The sequence below is a fragment of the Panthera leo genome, chromosome E3, assembly GCF_018350215.1.
Source record: "Panthera leo isolate Ple1 chromosome E3, P.leo_Ple1_pat1.1, whole genome shotgun sequence".
Classification (NCBI taxonomy): domain Eukaryota; kingdom Metazoa; phylum Chordata; class Mammalia; order Carnivora; family Felidae; genus Panthera; species Panthera leo.
The window spans coordinates 6284727-6303194 of NC_056694.1; the positions used below are offsets into that span (position 1 = coordinate 6284727).

Consider the following 18468-nt stretch of genomic DNA (forward strand, 5'->3'; position numbering starts at 1 on the left):
AGAAAGGGACCCATCTGACTACCACAGCAGACCCATGAGGGGCAGAACCTGTGTGACCCTCCTGTCCAGGGTTTGCCTGCTCTCCTGTGGGGAAGAGGTGGATGGACATTGTCACCATGATGCCCCCACTCAAGGCCACTGAGCTCGCAAGTTCAAAACCCTGTGTTCTCACAGCCATGTCCCTCTCTTCCTCCCTCAGATCAAGGAACTAGAGACAGAGCTGGACGGTGAGCAGAAACAGCACGTGGAAACAGTGAAGACGCTGCGGAAGAATGAGCGCCGCCTCAAAGAGCTGGTCTTCCAGACGGAGGAGGACCACAAGACCAACCAGCGCATGCAGGAGCTGGTGGAGAAGCTGCAGAACAAGCTGAAGATCTACAAGCGGCAGATTGAAGAGGCGGTGGGTGCTCGCCCTAACCTGTGTCCCTAACGTGCCCTCCCTCCCCAGTCCAGGTCTCAGCACCTGGTTGGCATTAACCACAGGAAAGGAATCGAGCCCTGCCAAAAGATGGCCCCTGTGAGCTTCGTGTCCATGGCACTTCATAGGTGGACTGGACACCACACACCGGAGATAAGAACATGTAGAAAATGAAAATATCCCCCAAGAACACCTGTAAGGTGTGATCTAAAACCAGGGAAAGTCTTTGCTGCCTTTGTCCTGCTTCCACTGTCCCTGGTGGCCTCTGCCAGGATAACTTCTCTCTCCCGCTCAGACCGTTAAACACAAGACCCTTCCCTTCTTTAATCCTCCGAACACAAGGCAGGAACACTGATCTTCTTAGTCTGTTTCACAGGTGAGGACATAGCCCAGAGTGGGATATTTATGTCATGTTAGCAAATGTTAAAATCAAAGTCAAATGGTTAGCAAATGATGGCTTCAAGCCTCAACCCTATACCACACGTCTGCCTACCGGCACCAGCACACCCCCACCCCCACCTTGACATAGAACTTGGACTCTGCCATTGTTTGCTGCCAGTTCTGGGGCTACTATGCTGAATCCATCAGCCACCCACACAACCAGCGCCTTTCCCAAATGGCTCGATAAAGATCAGGCTTACAGTTCATATGGTTCTAACCGAAATAGCACTGTGATTCTACTGGGAAGATAAGGGGATGGGAGCTGTGTGGTGGGGGCTGGGGAAAAATGCTAAATCCACACCTTTCATAGTGGGGCACCAGTAGCTAATGGCTAAAACTACAAATTATAGAAGCATCAACACAGCACATTTTATTTAGAAATATGGATGTCAAAGCCAAAAAAGAATCAGCTAAAAGTCCTGAAAGACTGGACTCTCGCGTGTCCACGTTGAACCAACCGATAACGATGCACATTTAACCAGATTTACGCCCAGGTTTACGCCCTATTTTCCACCGTGCTTTTGCCACAGGAGGACCAGGCCAACCAGACCTTGGCTCGCTACAGAAAGACGGTGCATGAGCTGGACGACGCTGAGGAGCGGGCTGGCATGGCAGAGACCGCCCTGAACAAACTGCGCACCAGACACCGCGTGGCCGGCAAGGGCATCACCTCCGTGGAGATCATCCAGGTGTCCAAGACAGGCTCCTCCAAAACCCTTTCTGAAGAGTGAGATTCTCCATGTTCCAGACCACGGCCGGTAGGTATGGACTCCACTCTTGATGCCCGTGCTCCAAGCTTACCTTCCCTGCTCCCGCTTTGCTCCTTCCGACTTCTCTGCTTTCCTGTCTGCCAGGCCCTGGCCTCATGCAGTGCCAACTCCAAACCTCCCCTGTCCCTTCAGCTGCAACACGTCCCTCTCCCTCTCTGGATTCTCAAAGCCCTCGAGCGTGTGAGCTCCACCTGTGATACAGGTGCCAGCGGTCATGACACTCCTCTGTCTGGGTGGAAGCTCCTTGGAGATAATGTCTAATGCCACTTGACACTAGGCCTGGCAGACAGGTGCCAATGCTTGTTTCAGTGGAGAACCACAGGGACATTTGCAAGCCTACGGGCAGTATGTGTTCATCTTTCACATCCCCACAATATCATTATTCCTGAGGATTTCATCAATACTGGTTGAATTTAGGTTTCTAATATTAAGGAAGTAATAATTATTATTGTCCCCCAGGGGGACAACGTAAAGTAGTCCTTTCTCGTTTTCTTTAATTCAGAATCAACTGAGGAAAAAAAAAGTATAGGAGGCAAATATATAAAAGTCAAAACGCAAGTTTTACTATGTTACAATTCTAGATTGAGAATTTAATGGGTGTCCAACCTGGGCATCCTTGTGTTTTACCCCAGAATTAAAGGTACCTGCAGAACTGATCAACCACAGCCCTGCTCCATAAAGACCAACCCTTACTCCAAGGAGACAGATGACCAGGATTCATCAACCCTACAGGCAGATCCAAAAGGAGAGGCCAGATGGGGTACATGTTGACCCCGTCTTCCAAACACAGAATAAATCATTCCTCCTCCATGAGAGGAGCAAGGGAAAGATGAGGAGAGAGGCAAAGAACATTATTCTAGAGCAGTGGTTCCCCCAAAACGTGGTCCTTTTGACCAGTAGCAATATCAGCATCACCTGAGAAGTTGCTAGAAATGCAAATTCTTATGCTTCACTTCAGATTTACTGAGTCAGAAGCTACAGAGGTGGGTCCAGTGTCTGTGGTTTAATCACCCCTACAGTAATCACATGTATGATCACGTATGCTAAAACCAACACTGTAGCAGAAATCTCCCCTTACAGAAACACAGAGCTAGGGAACAGATGTTTCTCCTCCTTTTATCAGAACCAGGCACATGGTAGTAGTTTTCACTATCTTATTTACCCTATGATAAGGAGATATATAAATATCTCCATTTGTCAGGTGAGGAAAATGAGTTCAGAGAAGTTCAGTGACCTGCTCATGGTCATACGAGCCCTATGCCATGGAAAGGCAAACTGTCTTTTATTTTAATTACTCTGGAGATTGATAAGGCTGCCCTCTGTTTAGGATTAACCAGGACAACTCAAGATCAAGGACCTGGTTTAGGTCAGGAGGGAAGGGGACTGAAGTTTCTGTGTACCGATGGTTCAACCCCCATGGATTATGGGAATTTTCTTCTGGCCTTGTGTTCAAACATGTGGGTGAATCAGCCCCCCAGTGAGGGTAAGGTTCCCCACTCACTCACAGCTCTCTCTCAGTACTGGGTCAGTTTGGGTTTTAGCCAAAAGTGATAACCCCATTGGCCTCTGAATTCAAGCTGAGCCTTTTCTTACCATGCGCTTAGGGAGGGAACAAAAGATAAGAAAAAATATTTTTCTTAATTCTCTAATTCTTAAATAATGGTTAGCTCAGGAAGTTAAGGAAACCAGAGGCTTGCCTCTGGACGAGTCCTACAATTAATGTATAGCCATCTCCTTTCAGGGCAAAAACCCAAAAGGGGTCCCTTCTGTTGAACTCTCACTTGGTGGGGGTTACTACTCACCACCCAGACTCAGGAGGTATTAGAGTCCTTCCACCTGCAAAGTCTTAGTCTCCGGTATTAGCCATCTTGTAAAACAGATTCTCTGCCCTGGCCTGAGGACTGTTAATTGCTGGGGCTTGCTGGTCCTGGTCCAACTGCTCTGTCTCCACACCATGAGGCCACAGTCCTGCCAATAAGCACTCAGAGGTGATGAGACTCTTTTAGCCCATCTCCCCTAGCTGGTCACAGGGCTAGATATGCCATCCGTAGCCCTGAGATGTCATAAGCAAACCAGTACATGAGTCAACACTGAGCCAAGACCCCACAAGAGTTTAGTTTTCCAAAGTGGCTTTATATTCAGTGGCACAAATACTGACCAGGCTCTGAACAGGGCCTAGGTCTGGACTCTGAGACACAGAGATGAATAATCAATAAGAAAGGACACCCTCCCTGGCAGAGCTCGGAATCTGGTGGAGAGGAAGAAGCACACATCACCACAGGGCTGTGAGCAAATGTTCTGTGATGCTGTGTTTGCATCTCACCGGGGAGGATCACAGGGGAGGAGTGACTGGTTTAACCTGAGGTGGCTGGGTGGAGCACCTTCACGGAGGATGTGACCCGTAGAAAAGCCTAAGGCAGTGCCACTCCACGAGTGGTCCCTGTTTGTCACCTGCCCAAGACAACAAAAGTACAGAAACTGAGAGGAAGCTTTTAGAAATTTTTATAACAATTGATACTGCTATGACATCCAAGTGCATGGTCAATGTATTTTATAAAAGTATTAGTTTCTGGTATTAATTAAAATAAATGAGAAAGAACAAAATGTTTAATGGAAATTAAAAAGAATAAGTAAAATTGATTGCTCACCAGATAGAGAAGGAAAGAAGAGATTTCCAGATGGAATTCATAGGCCAACAGTGCAGAAGCTGGATTCATACAAGGGAACAGCATAGCTAGAGAAGAGGAGCTCAGGAAGAGGGGAGAGAAATGGGGTGAGAGATGAAGCTAGAAGCACTGCCATGTGCGAGGCTGTGAAGGGCCCCGTTGGGTACGAGTGTTCCATAATCTCCATAAGGAAATCTTGCTAATTTTTGAAATCCACGTGTGGGATGTGATGAGCAGTAGCTTTTCCTTCTTGGGAAGACATATCACAATGGCAAAACAAGCCTGCTGGCCCCTCATGAGACACCACAGGCAGGCTCATGGTGGGCACTCTGTCCCAGGGGATGGCACTCCAGCCTTCTCGATGGCCTGTATGGAGGCCCAGTTGGGCACCTCAAGCCCAAAGATGTCTAAACCTTCACAACTTCAGGCGGAATGAACCAGCTATGACCCAATGATGGTGTCCATTATGAGGAAGGAAGCATCCTGGGGACACTGTCTTTCTATTAAGAAGGAGGCAGAGATGTCAGAACTCCTGGCTCTGGTCCACAAGGATTTTCTCAACCTCTCTCTCTTTTTTCTTTCAGGGTGATACAGATCTCAACAGCAGACCACCGAGAGGGAAAATACATGAAAACAGGAAACTGGGTATCCTGAGAATGTTTACTATGCAAAGGAAAGTATAAGCCAGAAAGAGGTGCTACAGAATAAAGATAGCTGTGGGGGGAAAGGGTTTGGGGATGTAAATACCCAGGCATCAGAGGAACTAAAATTAGTGTGGCTTCTCTGAGACTGTATCAAGATGTGCAAGCACTTGGATAACAGTAACAGTGGGTCTGTTTTAGTTGAGATCCTACATGTTCATGTCAAAGACGGAATATGTAACTGTCTGTGTGACCTGGCTGTTTCTTGAAGTAATTCCTCATGTGGACAATTGTAATGCCCTGTCCCAATGCAGTTTAAATAAAAGAAACATGAAAAATAGACTAGGGATTGTTTGTAAGTGAAGAAATTTTATTTTTCTAAGGCTTCCAAACCCAAAGGCAATTTTTCAGTATGTCAGAATTCTGTTTTATCCCTATATCCTAACTCACAGGCTTACTTCTATTGGAAACCATGAAAACTATGCAGTCTTGGTGAAAAGGTGTTCTGACATATGAAGACTAACTAGGTCTCGTAAAGCCGAGAAAGCTACAGAATCCCTGAAGGGATGTTAAGATCCATCCAGGCTGATGACCCACAAGGCCCCCACATGCTCTACCTAGGCATCTCCCAGGATGTTCAGACATGGGCAAGTTCTTCCTTAAATCAAGATTTAAGTTCTTCCTTAAATCAAGCTGAGACCTGCCCCCTAGTAGTATCTTTTTTTTTTTTTTTTTTTTTAACACTGGTTTTGATACCTAAGACCCTGCATAACAACCTCAGAGGAAGACAGTTCCCACAGTCCCTTCAAGATTTCTCTTCTCCAGGCTGAATATACCTGGGTCCTTCAACGTTCTCAAGTGTGAGAGGGTTTCCACTGTCACCTTTTAACATCCTCGACCCTGTTCCTCCCCTCACTTTCCTAGTCTTTGGAATGCAGGATTGGAAGAGATGGCACCAAGAGGGCTCCCTGCCAGTGCACAGCCCTCAGAAGGCACCTCTCTCCAACTCTCTGGAAATGGTGTCTTCCCTTGACTTTCACCACTCTGACCTCTCTCCAGTCCCCTGGCCTACGGAAATCATTATTCAGCTGGTAAAGGAAGGGATGTTAACATTCCGTGTGTGACTCCCTCTCTCTCTTCACATTGGTCCATTTCAGCGCTGGCTTTCTCTAGACAGCTCCAGAGGGAACCACTTAGTTCCTTCTGTGCAAGTGGATCAAACATGGAGACACTGCCCTCTGGCGGTGGGGTCTCCAATGGCTATGTGTGAATTTTCTGGGAGACAACAAATCATAAAATCTTAGAATTACACATATCAGAATTTTAGGGTTCAAAGGGATATTCCGAGGGTGTCTAGTCCAACTCTTAGCCAATTGGAGATTCCCCTCTATAACATCCCTGAAAAAATGGTAACCCAACTTGTACCTGAACCCTTCCAGTGAGAAAAAAAGGCAGCCCGTTGCAGTTTTGACTGACATTCATGGTTCAAAATAATATTGAACCAAAATGTCTCCCTGTATTCTGCCTTCATTTTGATCTACTCTTCACCTCTGTAATTACATAAACTAAGTCTAATTCTTATACTTTGAAGTCAGATAAATATGAGTTCCACTTTCTTTCTTTCTCATGCAGTGAGACCATGGGCAACTTAACCTATCTCACCTCCTGTTTTCTCAGCTACTAAATGAGGGATAATAACAGTATCTGCCTCTTAGGAATGTGAAGTTTAAACAAGATAACCTGGCACAGAGCCTATTATGCATAACACTTAGACACTTGCCACGTTTCTTCTAGCATTCTTTAGGACTTAACACTCAATCTCCCAAGGGAGGCTAGGCCTGGCCTACCAGTCCAGCAGCTTATAGCAACAAGCCTCTTGCTGGACAAATGCAAGGGGAATTCCATGGAATTTTAAGAACTTATCATTGTTTCCTGGTGGATGGTCTACTCATGGTCTCCCCACATTTGGAGAATTCCAGAGCAGCTCCTCACTTTGCTGGGGGAAGGGGAGGGGAGGCAGAGGAAATAGATGTAGACGGGCTCAGTGACTTGCCCAAGACCATTCAGTTAATGACAGAGCTAAACATCCTTTGTTGAGGGGGGTGAGGGAAGCTTTTAGACCCAGTATTTATGAGAGAATGGACTTCACTTAGACACACATGCTGTTTTTGCCCAAGGACATGTAATTTCAGAATGGTGCAAAAGCCTAAAAGGATATAATCTATGGCTTTGCAAAATAATAACATTAAATTAGTATCCACGATGACCAAAATCAGGGCACTGGCACCAGGTACTGCAGAGTAAATGGAGCAACAACTATTCAAATGGGTTTGCTAAATGTTTTGGACTAGCTTTCAAGGCTGTTAAATTTTGTATCGCTGATTATATTAACTCCATGCTCAGTGCGGACTGATGTGAGGCTCAGTCCACGACCCTGGGATCATGACCTGAGCTGAAATCAAGTGTCGGCCGCTCAACCGACTGAGCCACCCAGGAGCCCCTTATTTTCTGTATTTCTGATACTCTGCCATCTGTGGCCTCTCTGACCAAGGAGACACTGCCTCTCCCAGAGCTAGATAATTCTTACAGATAGAAAACGACTTTCATATAGACTAACCAATCCAGAGCCCATACTCCAAACTGCCTCCTCCATCTAGCTCTCATGTTCTAGGAGGCAATATTCCTCTGTCCTAATCATCCCAGGGCCAGATACCAAACAACTAGGAACAGCTCCTATGTTCCAGAACCTAATGAAATTATTCAAACTAGCCAATCCTAAACCTGCTCACCTCACCTGACCCATTCCTGCCCATGAAACCACAATAAAGACTCATGTGCATGCATTCCCTCCTGGCCTACCCTGGTGCTTCCCCACATGGCCCCAAGGGGCATGACATGCCAATGCTCCTGCTTCTAGGGATGGGTCTGTGAGTATAGAAACTTCCCTCATGACGATCATTTCCATATCTGTCTTATCATATCCCATTAAAACAAATCCCAGGTACATTTAAAAACGCCAATTATCTTCCCCCTCCTCTCACTTGTGAACCAATCCTGAGTCCCTGTAGGGAAACCAGCATGTCTGGGTCTTCCCAAGGAACACATCTTTGGGTGCTTCCAGAAATCACAAAATCATCACAAGGCCCCTTGACCCTTCTACTCATAAGCTACCAGGAACTGGACCTGGAGATCTATTGTGAAAAGGCCAACCCTGAGTTACAGTAAAATTGCAAGACTGGAAGGAAACCTGCTGGCTATTATAAGGGACAATTCTTCCCTCTACTTCCTGAACCCTGGCTTAGACTACTGAAAACTGTACCCTGCAGCTTTGAAGCACTGATTCCATAAAACTTTTCTCTACATACATTGAAAAAAAAGTTTAAGTATAGGCAGCAAAATAGTAACCAGACATTTAGACCAAGGGGAAAAGTGTATTATGAGAGTTTAGCAATTAGAAAGGCTACTGTGGGGTTAGGTACAGGACACACGCTCAGCCCAGTCTTGGAAGATAAAGGAAGGCATTCTAGAAGAAATCATGTCTTTGCCGAAGTCTAAGGATGAGCAGGAATTAAACATAAAGGGGAGGTAGAGCATGTGGGAACGGAAGGTGGGTGTGGGGAGGACCAGCTAAGAGTGTGCTTAGTGGCAGATAGCAGCACACGAGCAACAGTGGCACAACCAATAGAGACAATTAATGATCTTACACACCAACCCCTGCAGTCCCAGACGGTTTTGGAATTAGGTCTCCACCTTTCCACACTACTTTACTCTCAGGTCTATTAAGACAGTTGCCACAGCTCTAACCATCTTATCTTCCCACAACTATGTTTAAGACAGTAAAAAAAGAAAGACTTCGTCATCGTCATCATCCTTTTTATCAGGGACCTTATCTGTTCCCAGAAGGTCCCTAGGAAACTTCTTGAGTCCATTGGCAGAAATGGGTCACACGCCCATCCCTAAGCCAATTAGCGGCAAGCGGCAATGGGGCTGCCACGTGAGGCATGGACCAATTGTGGCTCGTTCCCCGGACTAGGGAAGGGCCTGGCTTCTCTGAGAACTACCTGAACAAAAGTAGAGATGCCAAGAGAGTAAAGGTGATGTGTAGAGAGCCACAGTGTCTGCTGCACAAAGGACATGGTGAGAGATGAAGGTGACAGAGCATGGGAGACCTTGACAACTTGTTACGGAGTATGGACTTTATTTGGAGAGCAAGAGAGGTTTGTCATAATTCAATTCAGATTATGCATTGTGGGCAAGGACTACTAACAAGCAAAGTTGTGTCCCACCCACTGCATCACACCAGAAAATATATGATGTCAGTTTGTGTCACTGTTTGTGATGTTAAGTTTGATTACTTGATTAAGGTGGTGTCCACCCCAATTGAGGAACATTTGATAAAATAATTGGTGTGGACTTTTCAAGATTGATCAATGTTGTGAAAGGCCAAAAAAAAAAAAAAAAAAGGCTAAGGAGCTATTTCATATTAGACTACAGAAATATGACAATTAAATACAACAAATGATCTTGGATTTGCTCTGGCATGAAGAAAAAGAAATTCAGGCATGCCTGGCTGGTTCAGTGAGTGGAGCATGTGACTCTTGATCTCGGGGTTGCATGTTTGAGCCCCATGTTGGGTACAGAGATTACTTAATTAAAAAAAAATCTTAAAAAAAAATTGCTAGAAAGGACATTATTGGTGAAATTTGAATACAAACTTATAACAAACTTAAAATTATGTATTATATAATTCAAGTTTTATAATTAACGTGCCAATTATTTTGATACTAAATAATAATATTAAATTTATATTAAATATCCTGAATGTGATTGTTGTATTATAGTTACGTAAGACAAGGCCCTTGTTCTTCAAGATAAATACTGAAGTGTTTAGGGCTCCTGAAGAGTCATGATGCCTGTGACTTACAAATGATTCAACAAATAATAACCACTGTTATTATATGAGAGAGAAAGCAAATGTAACAAAATGCTGACATTTGGTGAATCTAAGGAAACAGGTATATTGATATTAATTATACTATTATTGCAATCTTTCTGTAGGTTTGAAAGCTTTTCGGGGGAGGGGGTAAGAAATACAGATGTGATTGATGTGACATGACTTGGTAACTAACTGCCTGAGAACCAGTAATCAATCTGTGGTAGATCATGACACCTTGAAGCGAGAGGTAGAGAGGAGAATAGAATCTGAGGTGGGGAGGGGACGAGAAATAACAGGTTTTATATATTTTGAATTGGAATGGGAGCTGAAGGACATCAGATGGAGAAACTCAGTGGTTGTCAGAACTATCAGAAGTCAGCTACCTCTGTATGGTAGTTGAAGCTGCGAGCCTACGGAGATCACTTAGGAAGTGTGTGCAGAGGGAGGCAGAAACTTGAATTCATCAGTAGTTGAAGTTCAGGCCGAGAGGTAGGAACCAAACAAGAACAGTTATACTCATAAGCAAACCAGCTATTTCATTCAGTCCTCTTACAAAAATATTTATCAGATTTGCAATTCTCCACCACTTTAAATTTGTTCCTGGAGAGACACTCTTTGTGTTAGTTTGTTTCCCTCCAGGTGTGGAATTACTCAACTTTTCACCATCTTCATTTGGGAGTTTGACAAAATAAGACACCCACAAATATATCTGGGATATGAGCACAGAAAAGCAAAGGTATGCTATATACTACAACTGAACTACAGTCATCCCAAGTTAATCCATTTCTGAAAATGATTCTAAGATCAAAGGAGACTATATTAGATTTCAAGTGAGAAAAGAATGCATGCATTGTCTGCCCAAAAACTCCAACCAGTTTCTCTAAATATCACTAAAACCCTCTTAAACACCCATAAAACAATTCTCCAAACATTTCCACATAATATAAACATTTTATATGTTTATATGTATCACTACCTAATTATTTAACACTTAATAAACACTCCATAGTGACTACATTTGCCAGTAGTATGCAATGATATGCACTATATCAGATGACAATTAAATATTCCCTTTAACCTGCAACAAACATGTATTGCAAAGCAAATAACAATGTGATAATGTGTTAAAGATACATAATTAGGGGCGCCTGGGTGGCTCAGTCGGTTAAGCAACCGACTTTGGCTCAGGTCATGATTTCACGGTTCATGGGTTCAAGCCCTGTGTCAGGGGGTGTGCTGTCAGTGCAGAGCCTGCTTCAGATCCCCTGTCTCCCTCTCTTTCTGCCCCTCCCCCACTTGTGGTCTATCTCTATCTCAAAAATAAACATTAAAAAAATTTTAATAATAAAACAAAGATATAAATGCAATAGAAGTTAGCAAAACAAAATAGAGCAATTTTTTTTAATTTTTAATGTTTTATTTAGGTTTTGAGAAAGAGAGAGAAAACATAAATGGGGAAGGGGCAGAAAGAGAGGGGGACAGAAGATCCAAAGTGGGTTCTGAGCTGACAGCAGCTGACAGGCTGAGCTGACAGGCTGACAGCAGCGAGCCCTATGCAGGGCTCGAACTCACCAACTGCGAGATCATGACCTGAGCTGCAGTCAGATGTTCAACCAACTGAGCCACTCAGGCACCCTAAAAATAGAGCAATTCTTAAAAATAATTACTTACCAAATGATTCTGGTAATGGAAGACTAGGGTGACAGACAACTCTCCCGCTAATGAGCACTAGAAAGGTGGAAGAATATACAAAACATCTGCTCAGAGATAAGAGAGAGCTAATCAGGTAGTCAATACAAGTCAATATCCAAAAGAAGAGAGAACATCAGAGAGTGAGCCTAGTATTTTAGGACTGCTTTACCCCAAGGACTATTTGTTGATTCCAAACCAGTTGGCTGAGAGCCCAAGCAGTACTTTTAATAGTCTATCATACTACAGAGACAAAAGATGGAGTCCAGGACCCTCCAAGGACAAAGGTCCTGGTAAACATCTATTATATTGGAGAGGGTTCTCCAGAGACACAAAACCAATAGGAGAAAGACAGAAAAAAAGACAGAAATACAGGGGCACCTGGGAGGCTCAGTTGGTTAAGCATCTGACTTGATCAAAATCAAGTTATGATCTTGCGATTCATGAGGTAGAGCCCCACATGGGGCTCTGCACTGGCAGCACGGAGCCTGCTTGGGATCCTCTGTCTCTCCTCTCTCTCTCTCTCTGCCTCTCTCTCTCTCTCAAAATAAATAAATAAACTTAAAAATGAAAGAAAGACATGGGGCGCCTGGGTGGCTCAGTCGGTTAAGCATCTGACTTCAGCTCAGGTCATGATCTCACAGTTTATGGGTTCGAGCCCCACGTCGGACTCTTGTGCTGACAGGTCGGAGCCTGGAGCCTGCTTCGGATTTTGTGTCTCTTTCTCTCTCTGCACCACCCCCCCCCCCAACTTGTGCTCTGTCTCTCTCTGTCTCTCAAAAAATAAATAAATGTAAAAATAATAATAATAATAAAATAAAATAAATGAAAAAAGACAGGAAGAAAGGGGGAAAAAAGACAGGAAGAAAGGGGGAAAAAAGACTTGTAGATATAGAAATAGATACACGGTTATACAGGTAGACAGACATAAAAAGACTTTATAAAAGGAATTGGCTTATATGATTACGGAGACTAGCAAGCAAAAAATCTGCAGAGTGGATATTCTTGTTCCAGTTTGAAGGCCAAAAGCTGCTGTACAACCAGAAAGAGCCAATGTTCCAGTTCAAAGGCTGTCAGGGGGCAGGAATTCTCTCTTACTTGGGAGAGGTCAGCCTTTTGTTCTATTGAGTAGTAAACAGATGCTATAATTGGATGATGCCCACCCATATTATGGAAGACAATCTGCTTTAGTCAGTCTACCAGTCTAAAGGTCAATGCCATCCAAAAAGATCCTCACAGAAACACCCACAACAATATTTGACCAAATATCTGGGCATCCTGTGGCTCAGTCAAGTTGGCAAAATTAGCCATCACATCTGTGCTTTGGGATGGGACAATAGGAGTAAGGATGAATTAGAAGATGAACATTTTCCCCAGAGACTGAAGTCCATCTTTGAGTCATCTGGATGACCCAGAAAATTCTCAAATCCTAAAATTAGATTAAGGTGATCCCAGAAAGGGGCGCCTGGGTGGCTCAGTTGGTTAAGCGTCCAGCATCCGACTCTTGATTTTGGCTCAGGTCACATCAGGCTCTGTGTTGACAGCCCGGAGCCTACTTCAGATTCTGCCTCCCTCTCTCTCTGCCTCTCCCCTCCCGCACTCTGTCTCTGTCTCTCAAGAATAAATAAAACATTAAAAAATTTAAAAAAAGAAAATGGAGTAATAAAAAACAATCCAAGAGATGGCAAGAAAGAGGAAAAAAAAACAGAATAGGCAAGACAAAAAGCACATAACAAGATGGTTGAGTTAAACTCAAATATATCAGCAATTACTTTAAGTGTAAATGGATAGATATTTCAGTTAAAAGATAAATATACTATAATAATAAATTGCAACTATATGTTGTTTATGAGCAACACATCTAAAAACATAAGGTAAGAGAATACTTATAAGTAAAAAGAGGAAAAAAAAGATATACTAGGCAAACCCTAACCCCCTCAAAAAACTGGCTATATTAATATGGCTATATTAATATCAGAAAAGTAAATGTTGAGAGCAAAAGCATTATTAGAAAGGAATATTTCAAGTCACTTGGCTGGCTCACTTGGTAGTCCATGGGACTCTTCATCTCAGGGTTGTGAGTTCAAACCCCACATTAGGTGTAGAGCTTACTTGAAAAAAAAAAAGGAATATTTCATAATGATAAAATGTCCAATTCATAACACATAACAATTCTATAACATGGAGGCACCTATGATATAGCTTCAAAGTATACAAAGAAAAAATAACAGACAGTAGAAATAGACAACCCCACGATCACTTGAGAGATATTAACCCACCTTTCTTAGTAATCAAAAGAATAAGCAAGCAACAACAAATGAGTAATTAAGCTAGAAATTATGCAATTAAGACAGAAATCAATAACAAAAATATAAAACTCCCAAGTTTAGAAATTAAGAAATGCCAATTGTACACAAACTCTTTCCAAAAATTTAAGACAAAGAGTACTTCTAAGCCCATTTTATGAAGCCAGAATTACTCTAATAACCAGAAAAAAAAGATTACAAGAAAAGTAAACTGCAAAACAATATCCTTCATAAGCCAAGATCTTAATTGCTAAATATTTTAAGCAATTGTTTTGACTTTGCTATTACTTTTTAAAATTTTTATTTCATTTTAGTGAGAGAGAGAATCCCAAGCAGGCTCACACTCAGTAACGGAGCCCCAAGTGGGGCTTGATCCCACAACTTTGGGATCATGACCTGAGCTGAAATCAAGAGTTGGATGTTCAACCAACTGAGCCATCCAGGCTCCCCATACTTTGCTGTTACTTTTAATAGTATGGCTTTGAGCAAGTTGCTTATAGCCTCTAAAGATTTAATTTTTTTGGGGCGCCTGGGTGGCTCAGTCGGTTGAGCGTCCGACTTCAGCTCAGGTCACGATCTCGCGGTCCGTGAGTTCGAGCCCCGCGTCGGGCTCTGGGCTGATGGCTCAGAGCCTGGAGCCTGCTTCCGATTCTGTGTCTCCCTCTCTCTCTGCCCCTCCCCTGTTCATGCTGTGTCTCTCTCTGTCTCAAAAATAAATAAACGTTAAAAAAAAAAAATTAAAAAAAAAAAAAAAAAGATTTAATTTTTTTAATTTTTTTTTTTTTGTATGTAATCTCCACCCCCAACATGGGGCTCTAACTCAAGATCCCAAGAGCAAGAGTCACAAGCACTACCAACTGAGCAAGCCAGACGCTCTTTAAATTGCTAAATTGTTAAGAAAATTTTAGCAACTGAATGCAGTAACATATAAAAATAATAATACACCAAGAGTAAGTAGGACTGGGATGTTTGGGTGGCTCAGTCGGTTGAGCGTCCAGCTTCAGCTCAGGTCATGATCTCGCAGCTGGTGGGTTTGAGCCCCATGTCGGGCTCTGGGCTGATGGCTCAGAGCCTGGAGCCTGCTTCAGATTGTGTCTCCCTCTCTCTCTGCCCCTCCCCTACTCATGCTCTGTCTCTCTGTCAAAAACATTAAATTAAAAAAAAATTTTTTTTTAGAAAGAACTAAGTAGGACTTATCCCAACCATGCGTGTTTAGTTTAACACTCTAAAATCAATGTGTAAAACTTCTATTAAAAACAGGAGAAAATCTATATAACCTTCGATTAGGCACAGATTTCTTAGACATGACACCAGATAAATGGACTTCCTCAAAACTAAGAACTTCTGTTCTTTGAAAGATATTAATTAAGATAATAAATGAAGAGAAGCCACAGACTGGAAGAAAACAATTGGGAAATAATACCTTGTGAGAATCAACTTGGTACAATATGTTCAAACAATAACTGCCACAATTTATTGAGTGCTTTTAATAAGCCAAGAACTGATAAGCATTTTTAAAATGTTTATTTATTTTTGAGAGAGAGTGTGAGCAGGGGAGGGGCGGGGGGGGGGGGGGGACACAGAGGATCTGAAGCAGGCTCTACGCTGACAGCAGAGAGCTGTACGCAGGGCTCAAACTCACAAAACTGTGAAATCATGACCAGAACAGAAACCAAGCATCAGACGCTTAACCAACTGAGCCACTCAGGCACCCTGAACTGACAGGCATTTTGTATGCGTTCTTTATTTTAATCCTAAGGACAACCCTAAGTGGTGGAAACTACTATCCTCATTTGACAGATAAACTGGGAGAAGTTGACTTGCCCAAAGTCATATGGATGATAAGCTGCAGAGTTTGAACCCAGTCCTATTTATTTCCAAAGTCAATGAATTCTCTTAAGTACTCTATCATACTATCTTTCTATTAAAATAATCTAAGTTTGCATAACAACATGGAAAAAGCATTAGAAGCAAAATGCGTTAAGAAGTGGCCTTGGCCTCCAGATTTACAGGCTAGTGAAATTAGGAAAACCATACCTGGTATTCATAAGTTTGCTTGTGTGTTTGTCTTATAAGTGTATTTGTTAAACTTTGGTGTTTATATACCATCTGAGACTATCTTATGCTTCTAGACACCCCACAAACTAACTGGTCCCATCCCTGCACTATGGGAATGAACCGGGGAAGCAGCCTAGAGTGCCAAAACTTGCATGCATTTTTCAGTCCTCTGTACTGAATTGTACAAGATCCTTTCTATAGGAAACTTTCCCTCCTTGGAACCATTTAGGACGTGTCTAAAGCAGTGGGGCAATTAGGGCAATATCTAAAGCGTAAGCATTATTAAGCATTAACACAGTGCATGCATTTATGCTTTTGTCCTTTTGTTTACTTGTAACTTTTATAGGCATTGATTCGATATATATTTCCAACAGCCTTTATGGTGAGTAGATGGTAGGCATTAACCCATGTAAGATACAAAATGGAGGCAGAGGGGTGCCTGGCTGGCTCAGTTGGAAGAGCATGACACTTGTGATCGTGGGGTGTGAGTTCGAGCTCCATGTTAGGTGTAGAGATTACTTTAAAAAAATAAAAATTAAAACAACAAAATAGAGGCAGATTGGCAGTGTTCACTGTTGTTCAGCTAGAGTTAAAACAAAAACCAATCTTTTTACCCTCCAAACCACATTCCAGATACTAAATCAAATCCCTCCTGAGCAGAAAGAAATCTTTAGACCTTTGCAAACAAGGAATCTTTTTGACCTACGATTGGGTACTTTCCTGATGTGTCTACACAAGCCTCTCCTCCCACTCACAACTGGTGGTAATATTGTGTTCTTTGAAGTCCCTCACTGTATATTTCATTCATTCATAGTTTCATTCAACAAGTATTAAGTAGGACCTTCCTGGTTTGAGGCACTGGGTAGTTCTGTGTATTTAAAATTATGTGTAAACTGGTCTTATCCTAGCTTCTAAGCTCCTTGAGGACGGAAAGATCTTACCCGACTCTTCTCTAATTTACTCAAATGCCTAACACAATACTTGGCACTTGGTGAGTACTCATTAAATTCTTGATGACTTGAAGTCTGACCAAATCCCAGTTCAATCCTGTTCTAATTTCAACTGAATCAATAACACAAACAAAATCATTCCGTGACAGTATCCAACCCTTCATTTCCTCCCATTTCCCATTTCTAAGTACCACCTTCCCTGGTGCTAATTTTTTAAGAGAGAATCCTCACTTGGAATACAAGATCAGGGTCCTTATGCAAGTAAAAAACAAAACACTGAAAATAACTCACCCTCCGTGGAACTCCAATTGCTCTTATAACCAGGGCATGATGGGATAATGGGAAATGCTCTGGACCTGGCATCAGGTGGCCATCCCTGGCATTGACTTGTATCAAAACCTTCATCAAGGTTTACTGATTTGCATTATTCTCATCTATCCAGATTATAAACTCCTTCGAAGAAGGAACTGTTCTTTGTAAAGATCTAAATAAAACAGTTAATATTTTGACTCCGGATACCAATTCTACATACTTCTGGATTGGCTCATGTCAACTTGCAGACGCACGAGGAACCCTTGCTTCTACGTATGCCTTCCTTCCTATGCCAAGATAGTGTCACTGAGAGGGAAGTAATTAATTTAAAATGATCCTTCTGTTCTCTCAATCTGTCCTTCATCTCCCCAGGACCAACTTTGTCGCCATGGGGCAAAATGAAACCAATTGCTCCCAATGCAATGCTCCTTGAACAACTGGAATAACTAATCCTAGAAAACAGAGTGTGGTTCTGACATCAGGAACGGGACGAGCTCACTTGTGTGAACGTCACCTTCTAGGCAAACACTGGGGTCAAACTCGTAAACCACCAGAGGCACTCTGCTGGGGACTAGCAGTGGCTGCGAAGCCAGGAGTGCTGCTCCAGAATTTCTACTGGTTCAAGGACGCCAAGTCTAGCTGGAAGCGGGGTTCAGGGCATTTTGTAGAAGCCAAATCTGCACAGCAAGCGCTGCCTCCACGTTTTCTTAATTTGATAAGTCTGTAGTTCACTAGCCTGTAAATCTGGAGGCCAAGGCCACTTCTTACATATTTTGCTTTTAACACTTTTTCCACGTGTTGGGGGGCTTGGAGTTGATGAATCCCAACTCCTCTGTGTCGTGGCGCCACTTTGGGCGAAGGGAATACGTGATTCCGACCGAGGAAAGGTCGAGAAGTTTCCTCGGGGAGGGCCTCAGAGGTTTTCACAGTAGGAAACTGGATCTGAAGAGGGAAACTTCCCCCTGAAGGGAAAAGACTAGTCGTTCGTCGGGTCCGTGTGGCTCGAAAAGGCCTCAGTTCTCACTAATTCATCTCCTGACAAAACCACTTGTGAAAGCGCCAACGCTCCACGGTTCGGTCCGCGAGTCCGAGGAAACTTTCTGAAAAAAGAAATAAGACATCCATGCTGCTTCGCCACCACCTTGGAGCCTCTGTGTGACGCCACTGGCAAAAGGCCGCAGGAGTCCCGCTCATACGCCAGACCCTCCCCCGTCTCACCAGCTCTGGACTCGGGCCGCGCGCGCCCAAGCTGCGCGCGTGCGCAGACTGCCTGGCGGACGC

The 18468-nt window shown here is 43.2% G+C and overlaps 2 protein-coding genes across 2 annotated transcripts in view; one reads left to right on the plus strand and one right to left on the minus strand.

The window, feature by feature from the left end:
- LOC122209351 (myosin-16) overlaps window positions 1–5240 on the plus strand; it is a 61655-nt gene extending 56415 nt beyond the window's left edge. The window contains exons 41-43 of the mRNA XM_042921101.1: window positions 200–400; window positions 1390–1621; window positions 4880–5240. Of these exons, the coding sequence (XP_042777035.1) occupies window positions 200–400; window positions 1390–1590 (402 nt within the window). The 3' untranslated portion in view covers window positions 1591–1621; window positions 4880–5240. The remainder of the gene's footprint in view (window positions 1–199; window positions 401–1389; window positions 1622–4879) is intronic.
- The window catches only part of KPNA7 (karyopherin subunit alpha 7), a 121300-nt gene extending 102910 nt beyond the window's left edge, over window positions 1–18390 (minus strand). Inside the window, exon 1 of the mRNA XM_042921102.1 lies at window positions 17167–18390. The gene's annotated coding sequence lies outside the window, so the exon portion shown is untranslated. The remainder of the gene's footprint in view (window positions 1–17166) is intronic.
- Window positions 18391–18468: the final 78 nt, after the last annotated feature.